This window comes from Peromyscus maniculatus, chromosome 3 (genome assembly GCF_049852395.1).
Source record: "Peromyscus maniculatus bairdii isolate BWxNUB_F1_BW_parent chromosome 3, HU_Pman_BW_mat_3.1, whole genome shotgun sequence".
Lineage (NCBI taxonomy): Eukaryota > Metazoa > Chordata > Mammalia > Rodentia > Cricetidae > Peromyscus > Peromyscus maniculatus.
Window position 1 is genome coordinate 142,700,750 of NC_134854.1, and position 18,240 is coordinate 142,718,989.

The 18,240-nt window shown below is 47.0% G+C and overlaps 1 protein-coding gene across 1 annotated transcript in view; it reads right to left on the reverse strand.

Moving 5' to 3' along the window:
• The window catches only part of B4galnt3 (beta-1,4-N-acetyl-galactosaminyltransferase 3), a 107,688-nt gene that overhangs the window by 32,494 nt on the left and 56,954 nt on the right, over positions 1–18,240 (reverse strand). The window contains exons 2-3 of the mRNA XM_076567803.1: positions 4,493–4,596; positions 3,053–3,130 (exon numbers count right to left, since the gene is read on the reverse strand). Of these exons, the coding sequence (XP_076423918.1) occupies positions 3,053–3,130; positions 4,493–4,596 (182 nt within the window). The remainder of the gene's footprint in view (positions 1–3,052; positions 3,131–4,492; positions 4,597–18,240) is intronic.

Genomic DNA, 18,240 nt, shown 5'->3' on the forward strand with positions numbered 1-18,240 from the left:
GCTCTAAGCGGCTTTAGGCTTCATGTCTCAAAAACCCAAAACAAAGGAACAGAGAAAAAAAAAAGACAAAAAATCCTGAATCAATGTGTGGGGCTCTGGATTAAGTGCTGGAAACAAAATAAATCAAAAACCTTGAGTCCTATGGCCTAGGCCTATGCACAGGTGAGAGGCACCGCCTACCAGTTGTATAGTAACATGAACACTGTGACTTGCTTAGGTCAGCTGTGTTCACCAAGCTCCTTGCTTGTAATTATTTTTGTTTTGGGACAGACCCAGGTAGACAGAGTGTACCAACAGACCTGCACACTGACCAGCAGATGAACTGGCTGGCACTGGAGTTTGCTAGCGGACATGGAAGTTCTAAGACAGCTACCCCATGCACCCAGCCCAGCTGTCCAACCCGCTTAGTCCTCTCTCACACCAAGGCCAGCAGCTAAGGCTGCTGCCTCTTCAAATGACTCTGGCCTCAGAGCAGACAGGCAAAGCTTGAGAGAGGGAAACAAAGAAATGTCTCGACTTTTAGTCTTTGTTCACTGAGAACAAGGCTCTCCACTAACTCTGAAACTTCTCGGACACACTGACTACAAAGGGATGAGTACCCTGATCTGAGAGCCACTGAGCTGGGCACACAGAAGTCCCCATAACGGGAGGGACAGGAAGCTGGGCTGGAGTGGATGCTACTCATCTCCTTGGGAAATCAGGGATTCCCTAAAGGTCTATAGAGATTGAGGATTTTAAATGTTTAAATTTTAATGTTTAAAGATGACATCCATGGAAATCGGTCATTTTACCACTAAAAGGTCACACAAATGTACTAAGATACCAATTATTTCTTTAAAAAGGTCAATCCTGGCCAGGTGTGGTGACACATGCCATTAACCACAGTGCTCGGTAGACAGAGCCTGGCTCAGTGAGTTCCAGGCCACCCAAGACATCTTTTTCTCAAATAAATAAATAAATAAATAAATAAATAAATAAATAAATAAATAAATAAATAAAGTCAATTCCAGGACAGATATGGTGATGGCACATGCCTATAATCTCAGCATTCAGGAAGCTGAGGCTAGTGGGTCATAAATTTCAGGCTAGCCTGAAAGACTCTATCCCCAAAATGAGAGAGAGAGAGAGACAAGAGACAGAGACAGAGACAGAACACAAATGAAAACATGGCTAGAGGTGGAGGCACATGCCTATAATCCTAGCACTTGGGAGGTGAAGGCATAGGATTAGGAGGAGTTCAAAGTCAGCCTTGTTTCAAAAATAAACAAGCCGGGGATGGTGGTGCACACCTTTAGTCCCAGCACTCGGGAGGCAGAGGCTGATGGATTTCTATGAGTTCAAGGCCAGCCTGGTCTACAGAGTGAGTTCCAAGACAGCCAGAGTTGTTACACAGAGAAACCCTGTCTCAAAAAAAAAAAAAAAAAGACAGAAAAGAAAAACGAACCAAGCTGCCCTTAGAGAGAAGGCTAGACCACCAGGACCAACCGATCTCTAGAGCACAGCTCAGCATACTATATCTCCAGCTGCCTGATGATGTCACCTAGAACAGCCATACCAGCACTGTAATCCATCCTCACTCTGGGCTTTAAAAAGAGGCAGTCTCATCGAGCAGGGGAGCGAACACTGTCTCTTTTGCTCTTGCCCTCCAGTGGGTGGGTTGTAAACAAAACCACCCAAACTGCAAGATCTATCTGTAAGAGGAACAATAAAGACAATAGACCGGCCCACACCACACAGCTAAGAGAAGTCGTCTCTACCACAGGCTCCAGAGTGGAGACCTTGGGTTCTAAACACACTGTAAAATATGATTCCCCAAAGCACCATGCTATTCCACAGTTCTGGTACAAGCATGTACTCAAGGTAACTTGTACATGCTCACCAAAAAAAGAAAAAAGAAAAAGAAAAAGAAAAAGAAAAAGAAAAGAAAAGAAAGAAAAAAAAAATACTGTCAATGCCCATTAGTAAACAGTATCACGATGGCTGGGATTTTGTAAAGAGACAGGATGTTTCTTTTCTGTGCCTGCTCAAGTCATTGCTCGGCTGTGCCAGTGCACCTGGTTGTGATTTTTGGTCCCACAATAACTGCTTTCTGAAGCAGATTCCTAATGCATGTTCCTTTAGAACATTGGTAGTTCAGAGTATTAACAGGCACTCACGGAAAAGGCAATTCAGGGGCAAATAAATTTGGGACATGCTGAGCTAAACCAGGCTAAACAGATTTCCCCAGGACTTCTCAGAATCTTTCATATGTTAATGTGAATTTCCAAGAACAGTTGTCCTGCAAAGTGGGTTTTTGGTTTGTTTGTTTTTTTTTTTTTTTTTAAGTTTATTTAACAATGAATTCCTTTCTTCCTGGAATATCTTACAGAACTTAATGGTTTGAGAGATCACTCCTGGGGAAGTTGTTATCTTTAAGACTTGGGATTGGCAAGGCCATGAAAGTCATGTAACTTTCCCAGATACTGTTTTCCCACCTATAAAATAAGCATAACGACTGTTACTGTTTGAATCTACAACGTCCCTGAAATGCCCACAGGTCACGGGGTGCAGTGCTATTGTGGATGGGTGGAAGCTTTAAGACAGAGCCTAAAGGAAACAAGCCCTGCTGTTGGAGGGGATGTTAGGGCCTGCCCCTTCCCCTCTTTCTTTATTCCAGGCATCCTGAAGCTAGGATAATCCTCCTCTAGCTCTACCTCGATGTGCTGGGCTACAAAGGCCCAAAGCAACAGGCCCATAGAACCATGACCGAAAACCCCTGAAACTGTGAGCCAAACCGGGAGTCCATTGTGCCAGGCATTTGCTATCGTGACAGAAAGCTGAGTTAACACAATGACACTACCTTACAGGAGCAAGATAGCTATAGTGAGTTGATGTGTAGAGCTTGGCACCCACTAGGCCTGCAGCAAATGCTTGAGCTCTCTATTGGAGAAAAAGCTAATGAGCCTAGAGGGAAACATTTTAGTAGAGCAATAATCACAAGAGAGTTTTCTGAGATCTCTGTGTTTCATCGGTTTAAGATTCTTGAAAGACCTGGATCAGTAGAGTTCCTTACCTCTGAAAGCCATGGGACGGGCTTGTTCCACTTCAGGTAGCTACTGTTTCTACTCCTACTTCGGGAAATTTCTTGGTCCTATCAGAACAAAGAATGAACTTGGTGAGTACATTGTTAAAAAATTGGAGACAGGACAGCATTCAGGGCTCCTTGAAGATGCCCCCAGGGAAGTAGGGGGTCCTAGGACACAGTCCCTGCTCCGAGGAACCTTGTCAGCATTCAGGGGGCTGGAGAGATGGCTCAGAGGTTAAGAGCACTGGCTGTTCTTCCAGAGGTCCTGAGTTCAATTCCCAGCACCCACATGGTGGCTCACAACCATCTGTAATGAAATCTGGTGCCCTCTTCTGGTGTGCAGACATACATGCAGGCAGAACACTGTATAATAAATAATTTATTTAAAAAGAGAGAGAGAGAGACCCTTTCATTCATTATTTACATCATATCCCTAAGAATATCTCAGGCTTGTCAACATGCACTCCTGAGGTCTGTTCACATCCCTGAATTTCTTCAACCTGCTCCATGAGAAAAAAAAACTGACCCTAGACCCACTTGGGACAGGAACTGTGACTTCTTATTCCTCCAACACCCCTACCCCAAGTGCTATCTAGATTTGTCACTGGTCTCAACAAAAAGGAGTCCCTCAAAGACACCCCAAGTCCTTCCTACTGTATACACGTCTATAGATTTACTCTGGTCTTGCCTGGCTTTGAGGATCCATATCTGTTTTGGCTCAACTGTTGCAGGGATGGGATTCCAAACTGGAATGGCCCTTGGTTTCCCTAATCTACCACCTGATAGCACTATAAGGAAATGCTCATGACAAACTACACTCCAGCTGTTTGCAGGAAAGTGCATTGGGTTACTTTACCACCTCCGGGACTATTCATCAGATACAGTCCTGTCTCTAAGATATGCCGGTTAATATGCAGAAAACGCTGTGTGTGTGTGTGTGTGTGTGTGTGTGTGTGTGTGTGTGTGTGAGAGAGAGAGAGAGAGAGAGAGAGAGAGAGAGAGAGAGACAGAGAGAGAGAAATAGGTGGGCATGAAATCCAGGGCCTCACATAAGCTAGGCAAAGGCTCTACCTCTAAGCCTAGCTTTTAGGGTGTGTTGTCTTGAGATGGAGACACATGCCTGGAACAGCTCACAGATAGTGTAGACAATGTTGTAAAACCTGAAACAAGACAGCTAGGCCCACTGTGAGCAATGGTTCTCAACCTGTGGGTCACAATCCCTGGGGGTGGAATGACCCTTTCACAAGGGTCACACAGCAGATATCCTGCATATCAGACATTTACATTACAATTCATAAAAGTAGCAAAATTACAGTTATGAAGTAGTAACGAAATAATTTTATGGTTGGGGGGTCACTACCACATGAGGAACTGTATTAAAGGGTCGCAGCATAGGAAGCTGGAAGGAAGGTTGGACCTGCCGCATACCTTGAGGCTCAGCCTCTGGGGATGATAGAATTGGAGATTGGGATCAACAGCGGGGATGTTCCTGTTGGCCAGGGCCTTGGCCAGTTCTCTCCAGCTGCCGTATCCTAGGAAAGGGAAAGAGAAAAACAAGGTCAACTAAATTCAGGAGCCTGTAAGTCTGTAAGGTTAGAGAGGCAGAGATAAGAGAGGGAATTGCTTCTCTTCTCCTCACCCCACCTCACAAGGTGGGTATGAAGTGGGCGAGACAGGGGCCGATACAAATTTAGCCATAGTCCATAGGGCAGAGAGTGGGAAAGACCTCTTACGGTCCTCCAATCAGAGAAGGAACACTGCCTGGTGAACTCAGCTACACAGAGTGAGTGATTTCTCACAAAAGGCCCAGTCAAGAAATGGTGGCAAAGGCCATTCCCAGGGCAGCAGCAGGGGACTATGGGAGGTGGGGATGGGGAGGGGGTAAAGGGCACACTTCTCTCTGGTCATTAACCATGGGATTGCTGGATAGAACTAGAGTTGAAGGCGGCAGGAAAGAGTGAGCCAGGGACTTGGTTTTTGTCAAGCAAACTTAGAGGACTAGCTAGTCCTGATCTGATCTGAAGGCTATTTGTGACTCACTGACGTGTGTGCGCTCTGGAACAGGTTAGCTCGCATGCATCTGACGAGGCTAAAAAGACAGACCATGGTGGGAGGGAGGGGACAGGAACTGCTGATATGCAAGCAAGGAAGAGGCGGAGGCAAGGGGCTGCAAGGGGGTGAGGCGGGAAGAGTCAGGGCCCAGGGTCAGTCTGTAACTCACTAGAAGCCAGTGCCTTCTCAACAACCAAGAGATCGGTGGGCTTCAAGTAAGTGAGCCTACAACACTGTAGGCCATAAATCAGAGCTGTGAACCATCAGACCAGTTCTTAAGTTCACTCCCTCCTCACTCCAGGTCAGAAAAAATGGGAAAAACAACAACAACAAAAGTCCTTAAAGCCAGGCGGGTGCTAGCGGTCCACGCCTTTAGTCCCAACACTCAGGAGGCAGAGACAGGTGAATCTCTGAGTTCAAGGCCAGCCTGGTCTACAGAGTGAGTTCCAGGACAGCCAGGCCTACACAGAGAAACCCTGTCTCAGAGGGAAAAAAAATACAAAATAAAACGGGGACCAAGGCTCCTCTAGAGTCACAGAACGAACAGGCTAAGCTGAGAACCGGCGTGGGCTGCTTCACTAAGATGCCCTGGTGGGGCTGGGCTGTCACTAAGATGCCCTGGTGGGGCTGGAGTGCATCTCGGCTTGGAGTTCATGCCAGGCTCAACACAGGCTCTGCTCAGGAGGAGTCGGATGGATGCAACACTTGGGAAAAAAAAACTCCACGTAAAAGGAGTTTGGCAGTCATCCCCCGCCCCCTTGGGAATCAACAGTTGGCAGAAGGCAGAAGTATCACGGGATCCCTATGGGAGCACCAACAGGGACTTAGCTAACTAAACAAAACCAGAATAAACAGCTAAGTGTGGTGGCAGATGCCTAGAACACATCAAAGATCTAAGGGAACTAAGGCAGGATTAAACCAGCCTGGGCTACATAGCAAGACCAAGTCTCAGCAAAACAAAAACAGTCACAGAGTACAAGGAGTATGGACCATACAGAAGGTAGACATCACCCCGTGCCTTATGTGCTGATGCTTGGAGGGGTGGGCACGGAGTCACAGACTGGAGCATGCCCTGGGGGGCTGGACTTTTCTGATGGGGCTTGTGTTGAGAAAGCATCTCAGAGGCGTGGCATCATGTGAGCCTTTTAAGATGCTGGAGTCAGGTCAGAGGCTATCATTCTCATCTTACAGAAGGGGAAAGAAGAGCCTGGAGTTCTGAGCCACAGATCTATTTGTCACCCAAGATTAGAGAAGATAGCCCTTACAAGCCAATGTCTGTCATCATTTACGCTCTCCCCTGTGGCCACTCTTTAGCAGAGCTTAGAGGAGTCCTGGAGTCAGAGATCTTAGCTACGGATCTGGGCCTTGGGTTACTACCCAGAGATTCAGTCACACTTACAGTTATGAGAACTTCTGGCCTCCAAGGTCACATGCACAGACACATACTTTAAAAAAAAATCTCAAAAAATGCACCCCTCACACTGTGTGAGTGTGTGCGCGTGCGTGCGTGCGTGCGTGCGTGCGTGCGTGCGTGCGTGCGTGCGTGCGTGCGTGTGCGTGTGCGTGTGCGTGATGCATCATGGAGACCAGAGGGCATTGGGAATCCCTCTCATTCACTCTATACCTATTCCCTCTGAGGACAGATCTCTCCATGAACCCAAGGTCCGTGTTTTCTCATCTAGACTGAAAGCCAGTAAGTCCCAGCCATGCTCCTTCTCAGTCCCCTGCACACGGACAGGGTGTCCAGCTTATTACATGGGTCCTGGGATCTGAACGCTGGTTTCCAGGATTGTACAGCAACTGCTCTAAATTCCTGAGCCATCTTTCCAGCCCCAACCCCTTGTTTTTGGAGGAGTCCTGTTGGGCGAATTTGGCTACAATGCTCTTGATGTCTCTTCTTGGTAGCTGAGCACTGACTGGCTGCCTGAATCCACTTATTAGCTGTAAACCCCTGGCTTCCTGGCTGTACTCAGAACTGAACTCAGGTCTATACTAAGTGAAGAACTGTCACTGACACCAGTTCTATTCCTTTTTAACTGAAGGCTCTCTGTGGCCAAGGATAGTTCTACTGAGGAAAAGACAGGAAACTCAGTAAAATTAAACCTAGCCAGGCCCTCACCTGCAGGTCACAGGTATGTCTACACGGTTCTGAGGTATGAGATTTGGATGGTCAACAGTGTCGTCTTTGGGCTTTGAGTGACAGGTCCAAGTATACATGCCCCTTCCAGCTATAACAGCCTGAGTAAGTCACTCTATCTCTTTAACCTTGCTTTCTTCATCAGGATGAACATCTGCCAGGCCTTCTCCATCCACCAGGCCTGCTGTGAGCAGTGATTATATGTGTCCGCCCCACAAACTGCTTGAGACAAGTCCCTTCCTCCTAACGGTTCCTGAATTAGGGGTTTGGGTTTGAGAGTCGGGGGATAGGAATCCCAACTTCTTTTTATTTTTATTTTATTTTATTTTTTTTGGTTTTTCGAGACAGGGTTTCTCTGTGTAGCTTTGCGCCTTTCCTGGAACTCGCTTTGGAGACCAGGCTGGCCTCGAACTCACAGAGATCCGCCTGCCTCTGCCTCCCGAGTGCTGGGATTAAAGGCGTGCGCCACCACCGCCCGGCCCCAACTTCTTTTTAATTATGTGAACTCTTAAGAGTCAGTAGTGGGCTGGAGAGATGGCTCAGAGGTTAAGAGCACCGACTGCTCTTCCAGAGGTCCTGAGTTCAATTCCCAGCAACCACATGGTGGCTCACAACCATCTATAATGAGATCTGGCGCCCTCTTCTGTATACAGAATAAATAAATCTTAAAAAAAAAAAAAAAAAAAAAAAAGAGTCAGTAGCTCTGACTCTCCCCTCTGCTTAAGCAGACAGGTGGCAAGGACTTGGTGGTAGCATAGCAACAGATGTATCCTCTCTGCTCCATGGACTTTGTGGTCCTCTATCACCTCCCCACGGCCCTGAGATTGTTCACTAGGCAAACACTCTATGTAGGCACTGGGCCCTTTGCTTGGATCTTTCCCATCTCTGCATCTGCATTAATCCTGCCAGTGGGTACCCAGTCCTTGCTTAGCCCCCGGGGGGCAATTGGAGCTGAAGAATGTGCTGATTGAATGACTGGCACTTGTCACTCGCCCCCTGTCAAGTGATTCCCCCTGCTTCCGGCTGAACTCTCCTTCCAGAGCACCAGCTGCCAGGGCCGCTTCTCCTACAGCAGGTGTCAGAGGCAGACACTCAGATCTCAGGTGTCAGACAAAGCACCACCCAGGGCCTCATGCTTTGCCCTCACAAAGCTGGGCTATCAAGTTCACCATCAGCCAGAGCTTTGCCAACATCCCTCCTGGGAGCAATAGACTTCAAAGGCCTGGAGATTATCATCCTGGCTCTCGGTGACACTACAGCACACATATATCCCTGGGTATCATTTTTCAAAGACTCTAACATATGTTAACTCCAATTGCCTCCTCTCACCCTTTCCCTCAGAAAAAACAAAAACAAAACAACAAAATGGGATGATTATCAGCCCCAGGGCACACAGTGAAACGATAACCCACGTGACGCAGCCAGTGCCTCTGACCACTCAATCTTCAGCATCACTTGGTGCTGCAGGACAGGAACTGCCACTCATTCCCCTTCATCTGATACTCTTGCCTGTATAGCATGTGGACGTCAGGGCCAGTCAACGGGAGAACGGGGAAGGCCCTCACTGCTGAGGCTGCCACTGATACTGCAGATTCTACAGCGGGATGGCAGCCTTGAGCTCCGACTGCATCTCAGGGGCTGAAAACCCTTCAAAGTATTTTAACTTAACAGTCACGGGCTGGAGGCAGAGTTTAGTTATACAAAGTGCTTGCCAGGGTAGAGCTCAGGGTAGAGCCCTTACCAGTGGCGTACAAGGCCCTGGGTTTCATCCCCAGCACAAATTTAATATCCGTATTATGTATACAGTATTTGGTCTGAGTGTATGCCTGCAGGCCAGAGCAACTTAGGAAGTAAAAAGTTAATGCTAAATTTGCGGGTCTGTATAAATTCCCAAAGCCTGTTAATAAAGACCCTGAACTAACTGGCTGGCCCAAAGCACACTCCCTTCCAGCCCACCACATAAAAATGTGCTCAAGGGGGCTGGAGAGGTGGCTCAGAGGTTAAGAGCACTGGCTGCTCTTCCAGAGGTCCTGAGTTCAATTCCCAGCAACCACATGGTGGCTCACAACCATCTGTAATGAGATCTGGTGCCCTCTTCTGGCAAGCAGACATACATGCAGGCAGAACACTGTATAGATAATAAATAAATAAAAATCTTTAAAGAAAATGTGTTGAAACCCTCTACCAGTGCTCAACCAGACTTCTTACAAGCTTGTAGAAATGTGTATTGCTTTTGCTCCTAAGTAACTATAAGAATGATACCAATAGCAGCCAACATTAATGAGCACTTATTGTATGCAAAGCACCATGCAAGGAGATATAGTTTTGGGTTGTTTTGTTTTTATTTTTGAGACAGGGTCTCACTATGTAGCCATGACTGGCCTGGAGCTTGCTATATCGATAAGGCTGGCCTGCAACTCATAGACATTCACCTGCCTCTGCTTCCCGGGTGCTGGGATTAAAAGCGTGCAGCACCCTGCCCACTCCATGCTAGTTTTATTTCACCGTGTAAAGACAGATAACATGAGCACACACACACATACATCACTTCATCGTGAACAACAGGAGCCCAGTGGAGACCTACAGAAGCTGTTCCAATCCTGTGATCACTGTGTCAGCCCTGAGACAGAGTCACCTCATCTCTCTACTCCACATTCTACTTCTCACTCATATGGAAGCAGAGTTTGCCTGAGGGTAGATAGAGCTGGATGTAGGCAGTCCAACACAGTGAATAATGCCAGTTTACCACCAAATAAAGGCTAAATAGTGGAACAAGGTTACCTACACCTTCCCTCCTCCAAAAAGAAAGGAAGGAAGGGAGGAAGGGAGGGAGGGAGGAAGGAAGGAAGGAAGGAAGGAAGGAAGGAAGGAAGGAAGGAAGGAAGGAAGGAAGGAAGGAAGGAAGGAAAAAACCTAACAGCTCTATATATCAGCAGCAAAACTGAAGGCAGCCCAAGAATGCTTCCAGGAGAAAAGGAACTGGGGTACTGCCTGAAAAGGGATGAACACACAGGGTTACCAGGGCAGGCATAGACATCTTTACAGCATTGTTTCCAGCCTTGGGACTGGTCTCTAGAAGAAGAGGTTTTCTCCTTCTCTAAACTACAGGGGAGGACTTTTGAGAGGGGGAGGGCTGGCCCTCCCAGGACTCTGAAAAGAATGTGAGCAGCCTAGAAGGAAACCACAGGCCTGAAGATCCAGGATGAACGTAGACTTGGAAAAGAAGCCCTGGGGTCTGTACAGAAACTCTCTCCAGAGACTGACAATGCAAAGAGGGGGGTGATGATGAAACACAGTGACGCTGAAGAGACAGAATCCTGTCCCATGAGAAAACAGGCTGCCGAGGAGACAAGAGGCCAGGACACTCCGGGCATGGAGTCACAAGAGCCAGGAACTGGCCCTGAGCCGCAGGATGAAAGGCTTCTGTCCCTTGGGAGAGCTTGAGGAGAGAGCCTGGGGAGGCTTGAGGCCAGAAGGGTCCAGCCCAGATCAGAAAATGGAAGCAGCATGTCACAGACAGGCAGATGAAGCAGAGGACTTGTCACCGGGGAGACGGTCTTAAGGGCATGCTTAGGGCTCTGATGGTAGAGAGTGTGGTAGTCTTTCCTTCCTGCTCCCCAATGCCCCAGGGAACTTGATGCAATAAAAATTATTATTACTATAACCATAACAATTAACATGTATGAATTAATGCACACATTTATATATATATACATATATACATGTCTATTTGTGCAGAGGCCTGCTAATTTATATTAACGCAAGCACAGATTACTCCACTTTTCTTTTTTAAAAATTTAGTTGTAATTTCTAATAAGTAAACTATATAAGCAATCCTCTTTTGTAGTGCTTAATAATCTATGAGATGGGACTAGAGGGATGGCGCACACCTTTAGTCCCACCACTCAGGAGGCAGAGGCAGGCGGATCTCTGTGAGTTCGAGGCCAGCCTGGTCTACGGAGTGAGTTCCAGGACAGCCAGAACTATATAATGCTTGCTGTTTAGAGGATACACGTTGGACTCCCAGCACCACATTGTGGCTCATAACCATCTGTAACTCCAGGGGATCTGAGATCCACACCCTCTTCTGGCCTTTGTGGGCACCAGGCACATACGTGGTTCTCAGACATACAACACTCATACACATATTGTAAAAGAAGTAAATATCAATAAATAAGTAAATAAATACAATTTAAAGAAAATAATCTCTGATACTACAGAGCCTAGAGACCCAAAAGCAAGTGAACTGCGGTTTTAGCAAGAATTGGCTGAAGTATAATTAACACTGGGTAAGAGAGAGGAAGGAATAGGCCTGGCAGAACCAGAGGTTTAATCAGATTATAAACCCAGAAATGTCTTTCAAAACACTGCTACACTGTCTCTCAACAATCCCTTTCCCTGAGTCTGACACTTTTTTTAATTTTCAGTTTTTCCTTGACAGGTTCATGTGTGTAGACACTGAATCTGTATGTAGCTTTCATGTTTGGACAGGTTCATGTATGTAGACACTGAATCTGTACGTAGCTTTTATGCTTGGACAGGTTCATGTATTTAATGGATGTTGATCATTTTCCTTTTATCTCCTGGTGCCCTCCCTGTCTCTCCTCATCCTCTCTTCCATGGAAACCTTTCTTCCCAACCTTATTTTCATATTTTTTTAAAAATAAACATACACATACATTGTTATTCTTTCTTTTTGAATTACATACATGTTATACAATATATTTTTATTTTAGGTGTTTTCCCCCTGAGACAGGGTCTCATTATGGTCATACACCAGCACACCTAGCTTACGTGATACTGAGAATCGAACCCAAGGCTTCATGCATGCGCATCAAGCATTCTACCAGCTGAGCTGCATGCACGGCCCAGACTACTCCTATAGAAAACCGAGGCTTACAGGATTGCTGTAGCTGTTGTTTGATCTTGCCAAAAGCCACAAAGACAGTAAGTGACTGAGCCAAGATCTGAGCCCAGAACAAAAGTCTGTGTTCTTAATTCTATTGCTCCCTGTTAAATGTGTGTGAGTTTTCACTTCCACAGTTATCGCCTGGTATCATGTGCCCATTTATTCGCCAGCCCTTGCCTGTTCTCCTACCATCTCCAAACTCCCTTCTACTGATGTGTGTGCGCACACGCCAAAACATTTCCTTTCTCTTCCCAATTTGGTCACGAGTTAACCAGCATCTCTCTGCAAGCCCCAAAGAAATGCCAGAGCGGAAATGGAGCCCCAAATACACGATCCCATCATACGAGACAAGAGCATTTGGGCGGAGTGTGAGGTCCTCTTCCTGCTTTTGGCACCTTCTCTTTCTCAACAGACATCATGCAGTGTTCACGAGGGCCCTGGGGACCACCGGTGGAGGCCCAGTTCGTCGAGAGGAGGGAATGGCTGAGGGCTGAGGACAGTGGAGGTGGAATCCGAAGGTTTCCCTGCTCCCACTCATGAACAGATAAACACAGGTGGGGCTCTCCTGAGCTTTCCTCCCTGACAAGCCTCCAAGCCTGCTCACAGCCAGCCCCAGGGGCCTGAAGAGCAGTCAGCTGTATCCTCAGCTTCCTGCCAGGCTAGCACCTGAGCTGTTAGGATGGTTGTGACTGCAGGCAGGCCGAGGCTTGCCGCCAGTGACATGGGAGCTGCACTACTGCCCTTGTGGGTGTAGCCTAAAAGGGGACAAAAGAGGGCACCTGAGCCGGTGCCAGGGATGCACCTGCCGTACGGCTGCTGTGGGGCTTCCTGTTCACCCAGACAGCCAGAGAGAGAAAAAAAAAAAGCCAAGGGAGCAGATGAGGAGAAAAGAGAAGGAAAGCTCCATGTCTATTTGCTGCTGCTGCTGCTGCTGCTGCTGCTGCTGCTGCTGCTGCTGCTGGAACATGGGCTTTGCTTTATATAGCCCAGCTCAGTAAGTTTCCATTCTTCAGGCACGGGTGGAGATCAACATAGTCTCCAGAAGACAGAGCCCAGCCTGGGTCACCTTGAGGATATCATCATTATCACTATCATCATTACAAAAATTTAAACAACCCATAACATCTCAGGGTCCATTTACTAGTCAGGGATATGACAGTCACGGTTCCATGTGAGGGGCATGTGAACTTAAGACCTTTAATGACATGGAACAGTTTTGGGAAAACCTAGAGCTGACAGAGTCCTGGATTTTGAAGACTGGCCCACAGCCTGCACGTTAATCCTCAAGGACACCTAGGCAAGAAAAGCCACTTAGGTTCTTTTAGGATCCTTGAGGGGGGCTGGCTTTTCTGGACCCACTAGGCCTGGTGCTGTAGAATCATCTTTTTGTACACTGTGAAGGTGTGTTGCTCTCATTAGTTTAATAAGAGCCAACTGGCCAATAGCTAGGTAGGAAGAGCTCAGGCAGGAGAGCCAGACGAAGAGAATACTGGGAAGAAGGGTGGAGTCGCCAGCCAGATGCAGAGGGAACAGGATGTTTAGAAAATGAGGTCACAAGCCAAGAGCCATGTGACAGCATGTAAATGAATAGAAACGGGTTAATTTAAGTTATAAGAGCTAGTTAGTAACAAGCTTAAGCTATCAGCCAATCATTTATAATTAATAATAAGTCTGTGTGATTATTTGGGAGCTGACTGTCAGTCCTGATGAAAAATTCCACCTACAGCCTGTCTTCTTGTGGAATGGGACAAAGATATTCTTCAAGGAAAATGTGGAACTACCCTTCACCTGCCCGGGGGTCTTTCAAATAGGGGGTTCAGGGCTGCAGGAGTAGGGCGTTTGTCTAACATGCAGAATAAGTGGCTAAGAATGATCAATCAGACGCCTGGGGGAAAAATGAGCAAATGGACCAGTGAGCTACCAGTGAGCTACCCAGTCACCAGGCATTTGCTGAGCACTGGTGTGTACTGAGAGTATATACCCTACTAACAGCTGGGACAGAGAGAAAAGGACAGACATCAGCTCTTTCCGTTCTGGGGAGCTGATAGGGCAGGCATTCATGGTTAATGAAAGGACCCACTTATCTAAGAACTGGAGATGGTCTGGTCCTCACACTTGTGCCCACATGCAGGGCACGTGCAAGCCAGTTCTGCTGGATACAAGCAGACAGACACAGCAGCTGGGTTCACTGGATGTTGATGACATAATGTTGCTCAAGGATTTTCCATTTTCAAAGACTCAGGCAAGACTATGAGCAAATTCTCTGTAATTAAAAAACTTGTCTTCACAGTCCTAACGAGTCTAGGAGAAGCAGCAATATAGGAAAATCCTGATTCTGTAACAGCAATGGAGGGATTTCAGCAAGAATATCACCAGACCTCAGATGAAGGTTTAATGTTGCCCACAGAGACTCTGGAGGGCATAAAACAGAACTTTAGTAGTTAGTCAACAGCCTGGGCTTGGGGGCTGGAGAGATGGCTCATCAGTTAAGAGTACTTCCTGCTCTTTTGGCTCACACCTATCTTTAATTCCAGCTTTAGGAGATCTGATAGTCTAGTCTCTATAAGCACCTGTATTCACATACACATCCATACAAACAGATCCACACAATTAAAAAAAATAGGACTGGAGAGAGGGCTCAGCTGTTCGGAGTACTAGATGTTCCCGCAGAGGACCTGGATTCAGTTCCCAGCACCCAGCATGGTACCTCACAACCATCTGTAACTCCAGCTCCAAGGGATCTGATGCCCTCTTTGAGCCTCTGTGGGCACTGTACTCACATGTTGCACAGACATACATGCAGGCAAAACATGCATGCCCGTAAAGTAAATCCTAAAACTAAAAAGCAAATACAACCTTAAAGCCCTAGGCTCTTCCAGGTCAAAGGAAACAGGGATTCTCTCTCCTGAGTAAGAGAGAGAGAAAAATGGTTGCCACTGTTGGAGGACCTGCAGAGACAGAAGCATCATTGATGGGAAGAAGTGGGAGCCAGGATAAAAACAAACCAAACCATCACCATCTGAAGGTGGGGGGGAAGACCCGGGGAGGGAAATAGTAAGGACTGTGTCTGTGAAAAGCCAGCACGCACATCAGCTAGCCACTCAGGAGATGGGAGGGAAACTGGGCACAGCGGCACACCCGCATCACAGCCACACACAGGAGGCAAGACTGCGGCTCTTAAGTAATTTCCTTTAAAAGACAAGAGGGGACAAGCAGGAGCTACTTCACAATTAACTGCTAATAACGAAGAGCCTGGGCTTTCGGGATGACTACAGAAGATGACAACACAGACCTGGGAGGGGTTCTGTTTAGAAACCTCTCCTCCACACACAACCCCACTCCACCCACCCACAGGTTGGCACGGGCTTCCCACTGAGAAAACCACCAGAGCCACAGATAGACATCTGCCCAGGCTCGTCTCGGCTACTCGCTTGACATACATTGTCTCAGCTCACTCCCACAGCAATCACATGAACACAATTCCCAATGTACAGACGGGGAGACTGAGGTCCTCACAGCCTCCAGACAATGGCACTGAAAAACTGCTGGCTTTTCAAAAAGATCTCCTAACAAGCATCTTACATAGGACCTTCTGCTGTACAAAAGGGCCACAGAATCCAAGGGAAGCAAAGAGAGGGAGCATCCTTGAAGCTGAGCCCATTTTCTTGGGCCACACGGGGCCTTGGTTTGGACCAGCAGTCTAGAGACTTAAGTCTCCCAGCCCATTTCACTTGATATCAGTGATATCAGACTACCCCCACCCTACACTGCACACATTTGCAGTGCGGGGATCCAACTCAGAGCAAGGCAGGAAAGCGATCCACCATTGAGCCACTGAACACGCTCCCTTCTTAGCAGCTGGAGCTTCTTATCTGCATCTGGCTGGAAAACAAATAAGGCGTATTATCTGATGTGGGTGCCTGCCAGCTGCTAGACCTGCACGGTCTGAGTCAAGTGACTTGCCAAAACCCAGCTGAGGCTGCTGTAACCTGTTTCTGAGGGAGAGAAGGAATGGGACAGGACGGCATACAGGACAGTGGCGGCGGCAGGAATATCGGGGTCAGGTGTGGCACACGCCTTTAATCCCAGCACTCAGCAAGGATCTCTGTGAGTTCAAGACCAGCCTGGTCTACACAGAGTTCCAGCCAGCCAAGGCTACAGGGAGGGTATTGTGAGGGTAAGCTTTACCTTCTTCCTCCCCACAAATGCCATCTAAATGAAACTTTAGGGGCTTGTACGCACTGAGGGCAATGGACGGGCCATAAGGGGGTCAGACCCTCATCCCAGAGTCAATATCTCATATTCTCGGTCTCACTCTTACGTTCAGCCCAGTGCCACAAACCTTTTCCATTTTGTTGACAAGGGCAGAGAGACCCAAAGGCAAGTTCACTGACTTGTCTAATACACAAGGGGAGCCAGTGTTAAGGATGTCAGAAATCAGTCTTTGATTCTTGCCAGAGGCACAGTATGCCATCCTAGTGTTTAAACAGCACCTGAGCTTGACCCTCAGAAAGGCCTGAAGATCATGCCTCTCCCATTATTATATTTCCATGGCATCAAGTGAGCACTTGATATGTGTGGATAAATGAATGACAAACGGTGTTGGTGTGGGGAGCTGGAATAGTTACTCAGGCAGCATCTCCTCATAATTCTGGACTAGAGACTGGATGAGCTGACCGACACTGGCCCTGACATTCCGAGAAACTGCCACCAGCTGAAGGCTGTCTTAGCAGTCTGCAGACGCTCACGGTGGCTGAGATGTCAACATCACAAACCCAGGGTCTGTCTCTAAGGAAGCCTTGCTGCTGCTTTAGTGCACACACTATTTCCCTTTCCCTTTCTCTCTTCCTCTCTTACCCATTCCACCCACCCCATCTCTATCACCTCACTATCTAGCCCTGACTGACCTGAGGCTCACCATGTAGACCAGGCTGGCCTCCAGCTCACAGAGGTCCACCCACCTCTGCCTCCAAAGGTATTAACCACCATGCCTAGTCTTCTGTCTCTTTTCTAAATGTAACTTTGAGGTGTGTTTATGTATTGGAAATACATACAAGATGAACTAATCTTGATTATCAACTTGGTAAGATTAAGAGGCACCAGGGAGATTGGTGAAGTATTCCTCTAGGGAGTCTGTAGGGTGCTCCCAAATGACTGACATGAAGACTCTACCTAATGAATGTTTTAATCAACTGATAGACTTAGACTCTGGAAAGGCTCCTGAAGTAGCAGAACTGTGGGAGGTGGAGCCTGCAAGAGATATGCCTGTCAGACAGAGACACGCTCTCGAGACCACTATCTGTGATTCTCTGTATTTCTCTTCATAATCCAAGCATCGCCACATGGACTCCTCATCATGATGCAACGAACCCTCTGAAATGTGAGTGAAGTACAGCCCCTCCCCCATTGAGTTGTTTCTGCCAGGCATTTTGGTATAGTAACGCAAAGTCTAGCAGAACACATAACATAAAACTTGACCACTTCTAAATTTGCAAGTGGGTCTGGAGAGAGAGCTCAGCTGTTAAATGTTAGGCTCACCACCCCCCACCGAAAATGGTTCAGCCATTAAAAATTATGCTCACAACCCAAAGTGCAAGTTTGCAAGTGCTCTTCCCTGAGCACACTGTCAGAGCACTTGAACCATCTTTAGGTGTACAGTTCACTGGCACATTCAGTTAAGTACATTTACACTATTATACAACCATCCTTCCTACAAAGTTTCCATCACTCCAACCTGAAACTCTGTATACAGGAAGTGATTTCTATTTCTTTTCCTCCCAGCCCCTGGGAACCACTATGCTACTTTCTCTGTGAACTCTACTATCTATAAATTCACCATACTAAGTATCTCATATACATGCAATCTTACAATATTTGTTATTATGTTTGGCTGATTTCGTAATTATATGTTTGGCTCATAATTATATGTTCGGCTTATTTCATAATTATAACATTATTTCATAGTTCAACCAAGTTGTAGCATGTGTCAAAATACCTTTCCTTTCCTTTAAGGCTGAGCAATATGCCATTGTATATAGGTAGATGTAGTCAGACACTTTTCTCTGTCTCACTCCAGTC